Raw genomic sequence first — 17,375 nt, 5'->3', positions numbered from 1 at the left:
ACTGATCTACAACTCCGGAGTCCTGAGATAACTTGAGTGTGACTTTTCACCTATCAGACGGTGAGACTGAGAGGACTGGCGATGGTATGCGGGCCACTCACTTGTTGGCTCCGGTGGGCGAGACCTTGCGGGCGTGCGCGGCGGTGAGCAGGCGGCGCAGGAAGTCGAGGCGCGTGTCCCTCCAGCGCTCGGGCGGCAGGATGTGCATGGCCAGCACGGTGAAGTAGTGCGGACCGTCCACCTCATACGAGCTCTCCACCCACTTCTCACACGGCTGCTCCAAGAAGCTCTGCAGGTTCTTCTCCTCACGAGACGTGGCTCTGGTGCTGTGGGGCATGCAGTTAGACACAGAAACAGACAGACAGACAGACAGACAGACAGACAGACAGACAGAGACAGACAGACAGAGACAGACAGAGACAGACAGAGACAGACACACATAGACGCAGACACAGACACACAAACATCCATAATGAAGTCTCATAATGTTCCAGCATATCTTTGGTATATTTTGTTTTGCCATCCTTGTCCAACCAAAACCAGGAAATACAGCAAACAGCAAGGCAGCGATCGGCAGAGAGCCCCACTCTTGATATTGGAAATGCATGAGTATTGACAACGCCCCGAGATGAATGAAAGTATAAGCCACTGCCTTTAATGTCCCAAACCTGAGCCTGTGCCAACCAAAAGCCATCACCCAATCAAACTGGCTTTCTCAATGCTGTGCAGGCCAGTTTAGCGATGCTATCTGCACTGCACAACATCCTAGTCTCTCTTAAGTGATCTGTAATGTGCGTCATTACATTACTTGTATTGTTATAGTGTGCCTTTCCTAAGAGCAAGTGGCTGAGACAGAGATCGTAAAAGGTTTGTGTGTATGGACTGGAGTGTTGGTGGACGTACGTGTTGAGGACATAGAGCACTGTGTGGATGATGTAAGGGATAAGGTGGATGTTGCTCTCGCGGCCGCCGCCGCCCGTGTCCACGCTGAAGGACTGCTCCATGGCGAAGCGCAGGAACAGCAGCTTGGTGTCGTGGATGTTGAGCTGGTAGGTGGGCTCCCTCTGCCCTGTGCACTCCTGCAGATATGTGTTGTGCCTAAAGAGTGAGAGAAAAAGCCACTGTCCATGAGTGAAGTCACACACACACACATACACTGTATCCCATAACATTTTTTTTTTTTTTTTTTTTTAAGATTTATTAAAGAAGCAATAAGGAGTTCATTTCCAAAACTAGCATGTTAACTACCTTAAAGGCAGGCAAAAACCTTGCAAACACCACCAACAGCCCAGTTGGCACTGATAGAAGCTTGCCAACACACTAACTTGTGTTTTTTTGGCAGTATAGCTGGCTATGTCATGCTGTGAAAGCTTTTCTTCCAATATTGCAAGGTGCTCCAGCCAGGAAACACAGAACTACATATTCTCGATGGCTAGTGGGAAAGACACAGTTGTTTATATGTCCTTCACATGACCATATGCTATCAAAATTAATTTGAGGATGGTACCAAAACAAATTGTCTATTTTATTAACCATACCTCATATTGTTGCATAGTGTGACATATATATTTTTTTAAACCCCGCTCTACAAAAGCTATTTTTACACCAATACTGGTGCTATGCATTAGCAGAAACACTTGATCAATAATCAGCCACTAAATCCTCATGACTAAGTGTTAAAGGGGTTCACCTGGCCAAGCAGGTGGCGAAGGCTGATTCGGGGACATGTGGCCCCCACACAGGGAGGAGCCCATTGCACTTGGTGTTGGCGTTCTGTAGGGCGGCGCTCTCCCACTCCTCTCGCCCACGAGCCAGCCTACAGAGAGAGAGAGAGGGATGAAAGAGGGAGAGAAATGTAAAGAAAGAGTATGGAAATGGAATAGAATGCAGAGAGAAAGAGATAGGTAGTGAAAAAGGGAATGAAGATACGGGAGAAATAGTCAGTTGGGGAAAGCAAACACTGACACGACAACAACTGAACTGGTGTGTGAGTGTGTGTGAGTGTGTGAGAGAGTGCGAGTGCGAGTGCGAGTGCGAGTGCGAGTGTGTGAGTGTGAGTGTGTGTGAGTGTGTGTGAGTGTGTGTGAGTGTGTGTGAGTGTGTGTGAGTGTGTGTGAGTGTGTGTGAGTGTGTGTGAGTGTGTGTGAGTGTGTGTGAGTGTGTGTGAGTGTGTGTGAGTGTGTGTGAGTGTGTGTGAGTGTGTGTGTGTGTGTGTGTGTGTGTGTGTACCTGACAGCAGCGAGGTGACAGTCGTAGTGGACTATGTTAAAGTGCGAGACAGTGCTGTAGCCCTGCTGCTTGCGGGGCTTGTTTTCAGACTCCTCCAAGGCCACACGCTTGGTGAATGTATAAATCCCCAACACCTTGGTGGGCTGCGGAGGACACACATTTCAAGAAATAAACACATCAATAAATAATATTATCTCCCTCTGGAACGAAATACTGTTTTCTGATTGGCTAATGTACATTAAGTTTGTATAACGGTACACCTTGGACGTAGTCACAGTAGAAAAGTTAAATCGCCGTTCCATATCAATGCTCTTGAATGGTTACCATTGACAACCAACGTAAAGTCTTTTTTTTTTTTTTTTTTAAACTCACTACTTTCTCTAACGGGAGCACTAGGCTTCAAGAATTCATCAGGTTATTATGCATATTAAGTTTCCTAAAGATAAAAGAAATTCTAAATAATAATAATCATAAAAACATTTTTGGATGTTGTAAACGGGAGATAAGCGGGATAACGGCCTTCGAGCTGTACAGCTGCACGTCGTGGATTTCTTTGCCCCGCATCGTCCATTATCTTTGTAGAACTGTAGTAGCTCGTCGGCCGTTATCCCTTACATAACACCCCCACCAGGTGCAGCGATTCCCACATGTCAACTTCACCAGGGGTAAGCCATCAGGTGAATAAAATAGTTGCTCAAGGTCATGACATACGATGCTTTCTTTTTTCTAGGAATGTGATTTTTACAACCTCAAGTAAATGTTACACTCTACTGTAAATATTCAAGCTGTTGTTCCAAATGCATTTACCTGTAGAAAACAACACTAATTCTATCCCCTAAATCTTGACATCTCCCGACCCTCGAGTGCAGTGGTATGTACCTGGAACTTGTAGCCCTCTCTGCAGATGCAGCAGGTGAGGCCTGGCTCCTCGATCAGCTCCTCCATCTGTTTCAGCAGTGACGTCTTGGTCACCACCTGGCCCTTCTCATTGGTCTGAGACAAACCAAGGCAGCACAAGGGTTACTATCTGCTGCTGTTTCGTATGCCTCCACATCTATATCACTACATTAAGTGGAATCATTGTGGGGACCTCATCTCATCTCATCTATTATGTATGAGAAGTTCTTTATCTACTATGCATTAAGATGTGTTCTAATTTGAACAACTGCTATGGATTCTTGGACTGATGTGGTTTGCTTTGGTATTGCAGCGACTAAAAGCTTCAGATACATCATTATCCCTTCTGCATTTGTTTTATTAGCGAGGTTTCTCTAAGTTATCTGTGGTCACAGACTTTGTGCTTTGTACTGAGAAGCTGCTGCATGTTGATGGCCATGGTTCTTCCGGCAGCACGTACCGTCATTCCCAGGGTGCCGAGGGCTTTCTGCCTCATGGCCATCGCCATACGCTTCTTCTCCGACCGGGTTTCTCGGCGGGCCGCGTCGATCTTCAGGTTCACATCCGCGTGCTCTCGTAGTGCTTCCAGAAGGTTCTCTGCCAGAGTGCCGATGCCCTCGTCACTGGACACCTGCTCCAGCTTGTGGAGGTTGCTGATGGAGTCGGTTCCGATCAGCGACTGTGGGGACGTAAAAGGGCTCGGAGTCAGATCTCTCACCTAACACTAATGCATGTGAACTTACTGATGTAAAAAAATCTAAGGAACAAGTATATCAGGGGCACAACAAAATAACCTGCATATGCATAGTTTCAATGTATTTTAGTAGGGCTGGACCACAGCATTACCTGTGTAGGGGGGTGTAGGGTGGCCAGACCACGGAGCAGCCTCAAGATGAAGGGCAAGGCAGGTCTGGACAAGAACTTCTTCCATACATCTGCATCCAAACTAGAAAAACAAATGCATAGGACGGGTCAAACAGGAGCTCAAAGCAGAATACAGACAACAGACCAGATTTATTGAAAAAAAGTAGCGTACTTCTTAGCGCTGGGGATATGTTTCTTCATGTAGTCTAGGGCGCTCTGAGTGATCCCCTTCTGCAGGATCAGGTCCTTCAGCTGGTGGCCGTTGCTGTTGTTCTTGATGCCGGCAGCAATTTTACAGAAGCAGTCCAGAAAGACCTTATCGTCCGCACTGTGCTCCTCATCATACCTAGATGACAAAAGGTACAGGTGAAAACATTACTCTGTTAAACCTCTATTAGTCCTATGCTGTCTACTTCAACATACTGTCGTGTTTTTAAATCAACCATTTAGCAGCGCTCCGTCATACTGTCCTCATTTATTACCTTTATAAAGTCTACTTCTGAGTTATAACATTCAAGTCTAGCACTTACTATAATCCAGAATCGTTATTCAAATTCTGTACTTCCAATTTATGAGTAGGGGACTGAAGACAGTCATAAGGAGGCTTTAATGACTGAAATTGGCAGAGAGCCGAGATGAGCATACTTGTCAAAACTGCAGCAGGGCTTAAAGCGTTCAACCAGAATGTGCATTTTCTCCAGCTCCCCGAAGGACAGGTAGGGGATGATGCGCAGCAGACCCTGTAGGACGCTGGGGTTGGAGCGCACAAAGGGGGTGTTGATCTGGTCCAGCAACATCACCAGCTGGTCCTTATCTCCCGTCAGAAGCAGGTTACCCTGAAAGAGGAAAAAGTATTCATTAATGAAAAGATTACAATTATTTTTATTTTCCATTTTTTGACTACATCATCTTACATGAATGCATTTTAGAACATGACTAGTCAATGCTGTGTCACAGAACACTGCGGGTCTGTCCGATAAGGAAAGCAGCTGCCTGCTGCCTGGCAACCTACAGCTGTCTAACGAGTCAGTTGCCATAACAGGTACCATGTATGCAGCCTTCAAAATTCGGCCAAACTTATCGTATCCGAGACCGCAGAATTGTATACAAATATTAGATTTGGATATGCCTCAATGCCTTACTGCCACCAGATGTCCAGAATTCTTTTCAGTTTTGGACAGACCCTGTGTGTGTCAACCTAAACCAAAAGCCTCTCTAGTTATGTGATGAAGAATGTTACTGGTTCCAGTCCAGACAGGAACAGGCACTCACCTTGTCTTCAGACAGCGTCTCTGCGTTGGCCTCGTCCAGGATGATCTCCATGATGCTGAGGACCTGCTCGGCGATCGAGGCTCCCCCACTGTCCTTACTCTCCTGCTCCGCCACCAGTGCCTGGTCAAACACACGGGTGTTCAACTTACTTCATGAGACGCATAACCATTGATTTCTACTGCATAATCTCAAGGCATGCATTATGAGTATTTCATAACTGCAAGTAATGCAGAATATAACAGATGAATAGTCTGAGTGAAGAGTAAATATAATGTGCGTACCAGGTTTAAAGTACCCAGCATGACATTCAGGGTGTTCATCTCCGGCCTGACCAGCTGCTGTCTGTTAATCTTCACCTTTACACAGTAGCTGAACAACTTCAGCAGCACCTGGGAATGAGAAGGAAGCAGCATTAAAAAAACAGTCCAGATCTTTCCAAATGTGCACCAAATGTTCTTTTCCAAAGCATATAACAATGCCGTATAATACTCACAGTGAGCAGGTGTCGGCCCTGCTTGAAGTCCTTGATTCCAGACAGGCGACTGAGCATACACTCCAAACCTCCACACTGAGCCATCACCCCAGCCATCTTATACACCTCCTCCTCATCCTCCTCTTCATCTACAGGAAAACACAGACTTTTACAACCCTCAACCCTGACCATAATATTACATAGTAAAGTCAGATTTTATCCCAGTTATTCGAAATTCTTTTTTTGTCTCATATTTTTAAGGCCAAAACATGCCGCACCTGTGGGAGTGTGTTAGAGTGTGCTAATGGCAGTGTTCTGAACCTCATACCTGTGGTGGAATCCAGTGACTCAATGAACTCCTCTGTTGCATCTCCCAAGAGACCCCTCATTCTGTAAATGATCCTCATTGGCTCTCCCTGGAAGATGAACACACTAGTCTCATTCACGGCTTCTTATCACCACGATAATACCAATTACAGTTTGGGACTGAAACTTGGGAAACCGTAAGCAAGGCTAACTGTATTAACCCTAAGAGCCTACCTCGTTGGTGGGGCACCACACCTTCTTGTAGACCTCAGCTACAGACAGGTCCAGGCTGATGATCTTGTTGTTCACAAGGAGCTGAAGGAAAGGAGACATGTTGATGTTGAATTTTGAATACATCCTTCTTATACATTTACAGATAAGATTATTTTATTCTTATTGATGTATTGCTTTCATGAAAATCATTATCCCATTCAGGGCCACTGCTTGTGACTGATATCTTGATGACATTAAAGGGAGACTTGAACAAGTAAAATGTTCTTCTACATTCACCCCCTTCATAAAGCCACTATGTGAGCCAACATCAGTAAAAGTGAACAGTAGTGTTGAGACAGGTGGTGTGGTGGTGCCGCACCTCCATGCCGCTGTCGTCCTCCAGTAGGGCCACCAGGTCGCAGTCCTGGCAGATCTTGTTCTTGATGTCCCTCATGAGGGGCCCGATGCCCGGCTCGTTGCTGCTGTAGGGGTTGCCAGGCATGCGGCCCTGCAGGAAGTCCTCCTGCTGCGGGTCTTTCTCCAGCGTCACAAAGAACTCAGTCACCTCGTTCTCCTCCTGGAGAGGACAAAAGGACACAACAGCAGAAAAGAGAGTAAGAGGAGAGTCAAGTTACAGAAACAGGAAAACAACACTGGCACACGTCTGAGCAAACCCAGCATCAACTTCAGACACAGACTACCCTTATATTGCTTCTACTTATATGAGCTTTGGTCGAAGACTGTGCCATCTTGCACATTAACAGGCAGGGTGACTCACCGGATAGATAATGCTGCATAGTCTTTCAAAGATGAACACCGGCGTGCGGTAGTCATCCAGGTCGTAGCGCTTGGCAGTCTCAATGCACACCGCCATGAAAGCTTTCGTCTCTGACTCCGTCCCTGTGAAGATCAACGAGAAAACATGCTTTACCCTGCTGGGCAATAACTTGTGCGTCGAATATTTATAACAATAAATAAATAACTAAAACTGTAGCCAAAGTGCATCACTGCTAATAAATGACTGTCATCCTCAAGGTGTAAGCTATAGTCTCATTAATAAAATCAGTGTCCTCTTGGACCAAATTGCTTCCTCTTATGGCTCCTAAATTCAAGACTGAGCCTGACAGACCCCATTTAACACGTGCAACTCATAGCATATGACTAAACAGCCCAACTATTTCACCAGGAAAGACAAGTCCTTCTGAAATTAAACAAACATATACGACCACGTCCCGTCCTGCTAACCTGTGGTCATGTCTTCCAGCATCTCCAGCAGCATGTCCTGCGTCTCGTCGATGAGCTTGGTCCGCTGCACCACAAGCTTCCTCAGGCACAGGTAGCCGTTGAGCACCGTGCCCACCAGACGGCTCTTGAAGTGCCTCTTGATCGACTCCACCTCCACGAAGGAGGACAGCAGCCCTGGAGAACACAAACCCAGAACGTCATTCACTCAATCAATCAATCAATCAATCAATCAATCAATCAATCAATCAATCAATGCCAGTCAATCGATCTGACCTCAAAATGAAGCATGAACAGATAGAAACTATTACTCCTGTTACAAGCAGGGGGAGTTACAGAATATACAACGTATGAACTGAACATTGAACATCTTTATCAAACATCACAAGCCATAAAGAGAGGATAAGCATCCCTGTATCGTACCGGTCAGACTCTTGAGTGCATAGCCCTGCTGCAGGTCTGTGCTCAAGGTAGCCTCCTCCAGAGCCAGCAGGTGGGCGATTTCCTGGAAGAAACAACACAAAAGGAGCTCTAGCATCTGAGGCATTGCAGAGAACAGCACTTTCAGCTGAGACCATCAATGGATTTGTGTGCTTGAGTACCTTGGTGATGAGGTTGCCAATATAGGGCAGAACTCCTCGAGCGGCCAGGTAGACTTTCCAGTGTGCCGGCTTGATGAGTTTCTGGTAGAGGGCCAGGTACTCCGCAGCACACTCCCCTGCTATGCTCAGCTCGTCTAGGTAGCTGTGCAGGACACAAGCACCAGAGGAGTCTTACCCTCACACAATGGGAATGAACTTACACTGCCAATACCTCCCACCCAATGATTTCTGTGTCAGTGAGATATCCTTTAGCCACACACACACACACACACACACACACACACACACACACACACACACACACACACACACACACACACACACACACACACACACACACACACACACACACACACACCCCTTTTATACACCATGCCTGGGGGCATACACAATCTATTAAATGTATTATCGATCCTTCGGTAGAAGTAATCCTTTAGAAAGAATGTTACCTTGTGAGGAGGTCCAGCACTTGCTGTTTGCGGCTGGGGATGGAGGTGAGGGCCTCCACGATGGTGCAGGCTGCCTGCCTCGCTGCCTGAGTGGCGGGGGTGAACAGCACCTGGAGGAATGAGAGAGACACAACATGTGACCTACCGGCAGCTAACTTAACACTAACGTAAATGACCAGCTTAAAATCATTACATGTAGATGCACACACGTGCAAGTTAATTATTTAAGTTTTAGTCATGTGCTTCTGTCGAGTATTAATTGTTGAATGTTTACCTGTCGCAGCCAGTTGTTGTGGCCCAGTTTGAGCAGGCGAGGGAAGAGGCTCTCGGACCGTGATCTGACAAACTGCTTCCATTTCCACACGTACTTCTCCATCAGGTACTGCCTCCGAAACTCCGACTTGTTGGCAGGCTTGGAGACAGCCTCCTGACCTGTAATAAGGGCCAGGCCTGATTAGGGTCATGCATATGTCAAGCACACAAAAAACATCAGATTTCAACCGCTCAACATGAGAATTTCATAATGGTTCATTTTTAAGGGATTTCATAGTCTTATTGGCTATTTCTGGTCACGCAACAGTTTCTAATATCAAAGCTTTGAACTTCTGATGTACTAGTAGACACTCTAAATTGCAGTGTAATACAGGGGCATCCAAATAAAGCCAGTGAAACACAAATGATGTCCTTCAGCATGCACTTACATCTGGCTGGAAGGCACTTTTTCCAGGCCTCATAAGAGGCTTTGGGATCCTTTTTGAGCCACAGCTGGGCCTGTGCGTGGATCTCGTTGCTGTATGGCTTAACAGTGGTCAGGGATTCAACCGCAGCATCCTGGAGCACGACACACAGAGTTAGTGAACAGACCCACACTGGCAGTCACCTCTTACACAGTCAAACCACTTTTCATTGCCATGTAACTAGGAGATGTAATGGTCTAACATCTTCTCTTCTTTTCCCATCTGGTACTTCAATGTATTTTTCCATGGCTTGCTTTCAGTGTTTTCAATGCAATCAGCTATTTCCACATCGTCTTCCACATTGTGTAAAAATTGATGGATACCACAGCTCCAACTAAAACAGTAAGACACATTGTTCCAACATAAGCCCTGGCACAACATGGTGCGAGGCAGACGCCAGTGACTGACGAGTGCGGCGGCTCACCTTGTTCTTCTTGCTGGTGGGCCCGGGGGGTTTGATGAGTTTCTGGAGGATTCTGAGGCACATCAGAGTGATGTTCTCCACCACCACTGGGGTCTTAATGTTCACTGCCATCAGGAACAGACTGAGAGCTGCGTGAGCAGAGCAGAGGAGGAAGATGAGCTCACATGCTTAATACCCACACAGATACACACAATACACACAGAGCAATAGTCTACTCTAGAAGCATGCACAGAAAAAAAGAGCAGCTAAAAATATACAAAGACAAAAAAAAAGTCGGACATATTACAGACAACAGCATAAAAACCCAACCAGAACTCACCACATGACAGACGTTACTAAAAGCATAACACCCAAGCAGAACTCACCACATCGCAGACGTAACTCCCAGCATCCTCCTTCCCTGGCAATGGAGTCCGTGAGGAGCAGCATCTCATACTGTAGACTGCTCACCTGCAGCACCACAACACCACACTAAAGTTAGCATCCAGGGCTGAGACTTCTTGATAATGAACGAATATAAGATTGATAATGATTGATTGATTGTTATTGATAAGACATCTAGGCCACATACCAGATCTGGGTTGGCCCAGTGGCCCTTCAGAGCTGCGGACACTTTGGCGATGATGAGGTCGTTCATCTGCTGGGTGGCCTCAGGGTGATCTCTGCACAGATGAACATCAAAAAATCAAGCGGGCTCACACACTCTACCAATAGTGGTAATGAAACATCATAGGACACAACCACTGGAGGCATATACAGAACAAACTGCCTCATCAGGGATCTCCCCTTAAAAGTTTCATTTTACTATTTGCTGGAGCATATTCTTCATCCAAATCTTTAAACCATTCAATCTAAATCTTAATACTCCCCCAGATATATTATATTATTGAACAGGTGTAGCGTGGTAGACTGTCTGTCTGTCTGTCTCACCTGGTGAGCAGGCACACGAGCTGGCGCACCTCCTCGCGCATGTTGCTGGTGCCGCGGCGCAGGTTGTACTCAAAGAGCTCGCGGATGAGGCCCTGCAGCACCAGGATCTGGCGGATGGCGGGGTTGGTGGCGAGGGCGCGCAGCAGCGTGATGCAGTGGCCCGTGACGGCCGAGGCGCAGCCGTAGCATTTGTTGGACGAGGTGTGGCCGCAGCCCAGCACGGAGAGGGCGCGGTACTGGCTGGCCGTGAAGGTGGGCTGGTGGGCGCCTGAACTGGAGCGGGAGGAGCGCGTGGCCGCCTCACGCTGCTGCAGGTCGTACTCGAGCAGCTCCTTACGTGACGCCAAAACTTTCTGCACGAGGGGAGAGAGAGAAGGAACAATAAATTACAATAAAAGACAAAAAGAGAAAAATGGAAAGGCAGATAGACAGTCTTAGTTTATAGTGCTGCATAGCAATGTGAAGGTTCTTTTTCCAAGACACATTCTTACATTCTTACTTATCCTTGGTCCTGTAAGTATTACTGGGCCATACCATGATGTTACAAACACATTAAGTGCAAGTAGGCTAAAAGCATTAGGATACTCTAGGTTGGGACACTCAGAGGCACTGGTCCTTTTCATCCTATAATTTCTATTGATAATTTTATGAAGTAATTGAACTGAATGAAGAACATCTTTAGTGAATATTAAGGTGGATTGGTATGAAAGTAGCACTAAGTAAGTGTAATCCTACCTGGATGATTTTGGAGAGCTCATCAAAGGAGGTTTTGCAGTCTCCGCTGTACTCCTGCGCCAGCTGCTGGATGTACCTGTTCACACTGGCAGTGGCGGTACCCAGCCCTGCACCCGCGCCCGCGTCGTCCTGAGGATACACACCACTGTCACACTCAAGTACGAACACACACGCTGACAAACTAAGAAACGTCATGGCATTAATTGTGTCTCTTTACAAGTATTTGTAACCCCCCCCCCTTTTTTTTCTTTCTTTCCTACTGTGAGGCGCATTGTGTTACCTTTGTGTATGAAATGCGCCGTACAAATAAAGTTTGATTTGATTTGATTTAATTATCATCAATTAGTAATGCCACCTCAAGTTTTCAATCAGTTAAGATAGTAGTAGTAGTAGTAGTAGTAATGATAATAATAATAATAATAATAATAATAATAATAATAATAGTAATAATAATAATAAAGCTTCTAAGTTGTCATAGCAAAAATTGTAAAAATGTCACATTGAAATAGAATTATGAGAGAAAGAGGGGAAAAACATCATGAGAAAGTATGCACTTTGAGTCATGCGGCGAGACCGGTCTGGGACCGATGGTCCTAGCAACCCACCTGTGGTTTCTCTGGGGCCGCCTCATTCACCTTGGACAGCAGGCTCTCTAGCTGAGGCCTGTGGCCCATGAGCTGGTGGTACACCCTGTCTGCCTTATCCAGCAGTGTGTTGATGTTGGTCACCGCCTGGCAGGGACACACACACACACACACACGCACGCACACGCACACGCACACGCACACGCACACGCACACGCACACGCACACGCACAGACACAGACACAGACACAGACACAGACACAGACACAGACAGACACAAGCGCACGCACACACACACACAGGAATAAGGGAGGTTAGGTTAGCCATCCATCTGAGGTAGGGTATTATTAAATCAGATCAGAACGGAGCAGCAGTGATACTCCATCAACCTGGTGTTGAACAACACCGAACAAATTAGCACAGATGGTCCAGTCAATGTTAATCAGTAGACTGGGTGTGTTTTGGCTCTTGTGTGTATGTGATTGTTTGTAAGTGTGTATGAATGTGTCTCCAATGTTACACAAATGGACACAGATGCTCTAGTCTATGTTAATCAGCGAGGTGCGCGCGTGTTTGTGTGTCTGCGTTCTCACCTTCTTCCTGTCCTCTTCATTCTCAATGGGATCCACGGCACAGCAGGGCTTGGCATACAGCATGAAGTCAAAGCGGGCGTACTTGCAGAAGCCGCAGGCATTGCACAGGAAGGGGTCCTTCTCATCGTAGTTTATGGATCTGGCAGAGGAGAGACGGGAATTTAGACATTTCTAGGTAAAGGCAGTCATATCATTTTCTGTCTGAGGAAGTAGGGGTTGAAAATTGTATCTACTGATGAATAAATGTAATTTTTTTATAATTTTTTTATTATGAAGAACATAATTCCCCGATGAACCATGACAAAGGCCCACATTAGACTGATCACAAACTATAGCTATAACAAAGCGCTAACTCCACATACCTGCACTTGTGGCATTGGTACACGTTCTCTCCGCAGTTGCCGCAGACTCCAGGGTTAGCGGGCACAGACGCGCTGCAGCGAGGGCACTGCAGGGTCTCAGTGGAAGCCTGGTAGTTCTCATAGAAGTCTGAGAACTCGATCATCAGGTTGGACGCCACGATGGGCAGGGGCAGGTCGATCTTCACCTCCGTCTGCCCCGGGGTCAGCTGCACCTTCTTAGCCTTGTGCCAGCGAGCCGGCCTGAGAGAGAACCAAGACAATGTTACTTGTATGTTGGGTTTTGACATTTTATGAATGAGTTTATGAAAACACCTGATTTTCTTAAGAAAAGATGCACTGAAAAATAAATGAACTGTCATATTGTAGCTGATGCTACCAAATCTACAAGTCACTATTTTTCCAAAGAAGTCAATTTAATAATTTAATTTGGAAACAATTCACCAACCAAAACAGACACGAGAAAAATTTAAAATTAGAAGAGGCGCTGCCAAATATGCACGTTGAAATCCTTGAACTGCAGCCACTCACTTGTTTTTCAGTTCGACGATGGCCTGCACGGTTCTGTTGTTGTAGTACAGGTTGATGGTGCGCACCATCTTGGTGCGTTTGAGGTCGCCGATCTTCACCGTGACTTTGCTGATGGTGTGGCTCCCGATGAGCTTCACCACCTGCTGGGTGGTGGTGTACCGCGTGTCCACTTTGATTGATGACAGTTTGATGTTCTGGGAAAACAGTGGCAAATAGGTTTAAATCAGCGAAAGCTTTTAACATGATACCCAATGAGATTCTATCAAGTCATTGAGTTGTCCGTTCGGTGTCACTCACTGAGAAGGGCACTTCAGGGTTGTTGCAGACCAAGCAGGGATCACTTTCCAGGAAAAATCCATCAAATTCCACCAGTCCAGACAGTGTGCTGTACAAAAACAAGACAGACCAACACGTTAGACGGAATCCACTCTGATGTTATGTTAGTTAACACAGAGGGCGACCTTTGCAGATCTGGGCTTACTTGTAGATGTTGGAGTTGGGGTGATTGGTGAGGATGTGGTTTTGGGTTCTGAGAATTTCTACAGCTTTCTGTGAGTATTCCTTTAGCTGTCAAACAGACACAATTACAACCATGTCTTAAATGATGTTACGCCCATTTATGTCAAAGATATCAACATAAGTGTGTATAGACAGGATTGTCCATCAGAACACCATTGGACACAGAATGTTGTGAAGTGCCACGCACCTTTTTCTCCGTCTGCGGCGTCTTCAGGGAGAAGTAGCCGAGCAGGTCCACAAACTGGGCCGCCTTGCGTCCGTACGCGGGGAGCTCGGGCCATATGGCCCACATGAGGTCCAGAAGCAGCTCCTGCTGGGACTTACTGGAGTTTCTGCAGGAGGAAAGTTACAGGTTTTCTTCCTTTGTCAGAACCTGCACGTTTTTATTCCCATATTCCTTTAGGATGAATAGTCATTTGGTTTATTAATTATACATTAGTTAGTTGAAATACACAAATCCCCTGTGTACCTTAGTATATTTTAATCCACTGCACAAGGAGGATGAGGTAGTACGTGTGTGGGTGAGCATTTCAGACTGTTTGTAGGCTGTAGATGTAGAGGTGTACCTGTAGTTGTGAGGGGCCAGGCAGTGTGCTTGAGTATGTGTGTGAGATGTGTACGGCCAGGCAGTGTGCTTGAGTATGTGTGAGATGTGTACCTGTAGTTGTGAAGGGCCAGGCAGTGGGCTTGAGTATGTGTGAGATGTGTACCTGTAGATGTGCAGGGCCAGGCAGTGGGCTTGCCAGCGCACCGATGAGGAGTTGGACTCCAGCAGGAAGCAGCGCAGGAACTGGATCAGAGTCTCCTTGTCAGCGAACTTGTTGAGCTGACTGACCAGAGCAGTGCACAGCTGATCCTCCAGACTACCAACACCCTCTCCTGTACAAGGCAATGAGAAATATAGATCAGTTCCATCATAATACCAATATTTATTTTTTCTTCAATCACGGAAATCAATCCCAATTTGTATAACATAAATAACAAGAGGTTCCGAGAGTTGATTGTTGATTAAGGTTGTGTCTACCATATGTACCTGAGAGTTTCTTCACTTGCTTCACTCATTACTGAAACCAAGCAACTGGTCACCCTGTCTAGTACTCACCCTCTTTTTCCTTCTCCTTCTCCTCCTTCTTGCTCTTCTTGCTGGAGGACTTGCTCTGGGAGGACTGGGCCCCCGACCCCCCACCGGAGCCTCCCGAGGAGGAGGCAGCCAGGACCTTACTGCCACACAGCGCACAGGACAGCAGCTGCAGCAGCACCGGAGACACCCCCTCATCCACCAGGAAACTCACCTGCAGCAGGAAGTACAGCACCGCTGTGGAGAGAGAGAGAAAGAGAGAGAGAGAGAGAGAGAGAGAGAGAGAGAGAGAGAGAGAGAGAGAAGAGCAAAACAGAGAGAGTGAGTGTTATTTAGAGAAGAAAAACACACTCACAGACTATTCAAGAGAAGAGATTGCCTTCCTTCATGACAAGTTCCTCAGATAGCCAACACCATTAAGGCGTGGCAAGCTACCCTTCTAAGTGGTTGTGTTTGGCCATTTCATGACAAATGCTGATCAGTTCATGGAGCCCTCAGGACCAAATGCTAATGAGCTTCTCACTACTTACACTCATCCTTCATGCAGAACTTCTGCCAGTTGATGGTTCTCTGAGTGGCAATTTCTGCACAGGCCTTCAGATGCTCCATCTGTGAATGGCAAACAAAAACAAATAAACAAGCATACATACAAGTAAACATAGAATAGAAAAAATTCCAAATACAAAATACAAATTGCCCTTATAACTATCTTTTAAAAATCTTCCATGGAGACCCCTGCACTCACCAGGCTGATGAGGGTGTCGTACTGCAGGGCGGAGCCGGATGACGCCGTTACGACGCCGGCCCGGAGGAAGATGCCCTGCTCTTCCAGCAGCTTCTTGATGCCGCGCACGTGTGAGTCCAGCGTGTGCAGGTCGCGCAGCTGCCGGTACTTCTCCTTGGAGCCGCAGATGAACAGGAGCAGCTTACGCACCTGCCTGCGCACAAACGGCGTCTGCTGGATCATCAGGTACTGTGGGCCGGGAGTGAGACGAGGGACAGTTAGCACATTCAAACACTAGCACCAAGACAGAAATAGAATGCACAAAATATAAATAGGGCATGTATATGCCAATCCTGATCACAGGCTTACATGCAACAACAGCTACTGAATCATCTAGAGCTATAGTTATGAGAACGAAAGCTGTAGTCTCAGTTAAGGACAGCTATACTCTAGAGTTGTTGACTAAATAGTGAGTGCGTAAAAATAACATGTGGGAGCGTAAAAATAACATGGTCAGAAGGCTACCTCAGACAGGAAGTAGAACCAGGAGTGGTCAAAGATGGGGGGCGGGATGCGTGGGTTGGTGTCGGCGATCTTCTTGATCTGGTAGGGCAGTCTGAGCACCATCTCAGTGAGCAGCTGAGAGTAGGCCTCGAACACGTCTGAGGCGTGGCCCTACGGCAGGAGAAGAGGACGACTGTTACACCAATGATCAGAACAGGAAAACCCACCTCACAAGAGGGTATGACATGATCTTTCAGAAAGATGACTGTGCTTTTTTCTTCAAAATGTTTTCCATCAATCAGACCATGATGATTATCCATGCTATACAAGCTTGGGTTTGGAAATGTTTATTACTTCACGAGGTCACTGCCTTTGTCCTGAACTCTCTCACAGTGGCTGTGACAGTCCTGAACACCACAGGGTTAAGGGACCAACAGGAGTAGCACCCATACCTTGACATACTGGCGCAGGAAGAAGGGGCTCATGTCTGGGGGGGAGGAGGAGGCGTGGGGCTTGAGCAGCTGGCTGGCGGCCGCCGGCTCCTCCTCGCCCTGCTGCGTCTTCCAGAACTCCAGCAGAGACTTGAGCACGTGCAGGCAGTAGTCGATGGCCCCCAGGCTGAGCAGGGCTGTGGCCGTGGCGTTGGAGATGAGGGAGGAAGACTGCAAAGAGGAGGAGGGAAGACACACAGACAAGATTAGTGTTGCTGTTTTGCTACAGGCCCCCAAATTGACAAGCTTGTCTGCACTTTTGCCATTTCTGAATACAAACTCTGATTTACCTGCAATTTCATATTTTATTTTTAGAAAGAAACTTCAAATCAATCACTATTTAAATTATCAATATTATTAAGCCCTGAGACATCAATATATTCAGTCAAGTCACATGTTAATCACTGGGCACGCTCCCAGTCTATTGAGTGTAGTGAGGAGTGCAGCTGTACCAGTATGTGAGCAGGTACCTCAGAGGAAGACTTGGATCCAGACTTGGTGCGGGACATGAAGACGCTGAGGAGCCTCATGATGACCAGGTGCACCTCGTTGATGGGGCTGCGCTCGTTTTTCTTGGAGACATCCTGCAGACCCCACATAGAACACCACAACAACATCAG

At 46.7% G+C, this 17,375-nt stretch overlaps 1 protein-coding gene across 7 annotated transcripts in view; it reads right to left on the bottom strand.

Annotated features, from left to right (window-relative positions):
* ubr4 (ubiquitin protein ligase E3 component n-recognin 4) overlaps window positions 1-17,375 on the bottom strand; it is a gene marked incomplete at its 5' end in the record, with an annotated part of 51,689 nt that overhangs the window by 2,925 nt on the left and 31,389 nt on the right. For all 7 annotated transcript variants that reach the window (XM_080854167.1, XM_080854171.1, XM_080854168.1 and 4 more), the window contains 41 exons: window positions 102-326; window positions 904-1,098; window positions 1,691-1,816; window positions 2,230-2,372; window positions 3,109-3,222; window positions 3,587-3,805; window positions 3,973-4,072; window positions 4,163-4,336; window positions 4,636-4,826; window positions 5,263-5,382; window positions 5,544-5,651; window positions 5,756-5,883; window positions 6,063-6,150; window positions 6,275-6,355; window positions 6,633-6,830; window positions 7,032-7,153; window positions 7,499-7,672; window positions 7,919-8,000; window positions 8,098-8,239; window positions 8,547-8,656; window positions 8,821-8,978; window positions 9,248-9,377; window positions 9,708-9,835; window positions 10,073-10,157; window positions 10,279-10,369; window positions 10,638-10,990; window positions 11,373-11,501; window positions 11,978-12,103; window positions 12,550-12,688; window positions 12,912-13,151; window positions 13,440-13,633; window positions 13,737-13,824; window positions 13,921-14,006; window positions 14,146-14,290; window positions 14,669-14,837; window positions 15,061-15,273; window positions 15,567-15,645; window positions 15,782-16,009; window positions 16,286-16,435; window positions 16,717-16,926; window positions 17,226-17,339. In XM_080854167.1, the coding sequence (XP_080710293.1) occupies window positions 102-326; window positions 904-1,098; window positions 1,691-1,816; window positions 2,230-2,372; window positions 3,109-3,222; window positions 3,587-3,805; window positions 3,973-4,072; window positions 4,163-4,336; window positions 4,636-4,826; window positions 5,263-5,382; window positions 5,544-5,651; window positions 5,756-5,883; window positions 6,063-6,150; window positions 6,275-6,355; window positions 6,633-6,830; window positions 7,032-7,153; window positions 7,499-7,672; window positions 7,919-8,000; window positions 8,098-8,239; window positions 8,547-8,656; window positions 8,821-8,978; window positions 9,248-9,377; window positions 9,708-9,835; window positions 10,073-10,157; window positions 10,279-10,369; window positions 10,638-10,990; window positions 11,373-11,501; window positions 11,978-12,103; window positions 12,550-12,688; window positions 12,912-13,151; window positions 13,440-13,633; window positions 13,737-13,824; window positions 13,921-14,006; window positions 14,146-14,290; window positions 14,669-14,837; window positions 15,061-15,273; window positions 15,567-15,645; window positions 15,782-16,009; window positions 16,286-16,435; window positions 16,717-16,926; window positions 17,226-17,339 (6,095 nt within the window). The remainder of the gene's footprint in view (window positions 1-101; window positions 327-903; window positions 1,099-1,690; window positions 1,817-2,229; window positions 2,373-3,108; window positions 3,223-3,586; window positions 3,806-3,972; window positions 4,073-4,162; window positions 4,337-4,635; window positions 4,827-5,262; window positions 5,383-5,543; window positions 5,652-5,755; window positions 5,884-6,062; window positions 6,151-6,274; window positions 6,356-6,632; window positions 6,831-7,031; window positions 7,154-7,498; window positions 7,673-7,918; window positions 8,001-8,097; window positions 8,240-8,546; window positions 8,657-8,820; window positions 8,979-9,247; window positions 9,378-9,707; window positions 9,836-10,072; window positions 10,158-10,278; window positions 10,370-10,637; window positions 10,991-11,372; window positions 11,502-11,977; window positions 12,104-12,549; window positions 12,689-12,911; window positions 13,152-13,439; window positions 13,634-13,736; window positions 13,825-13,920; window positions 14,007-14,145; window positions 14,291-14,668; window positions 14,838-15,060; window positions 15,274-15,566; window positions 15,646-15,781; window positions 16,010-16,285; window positions 16,436-16,716; window positions 16,927-17,225; window positions 17,340-17,375) is intronic.

Source organism: Sprattus sprattus (assembly GCF_963457725.1).
Source record: "Sprattus sprattus genome assembly, chromosome: 16".
NCBI lineage: Eukaryota > Metazoa > Chordata > Actinopteri > Clupeiformes > Clupeidae > Sprattus > Sprattus sprattus.
This window is presented reverse-complemented; position numbering and strand designations above follow the sequence as displayed.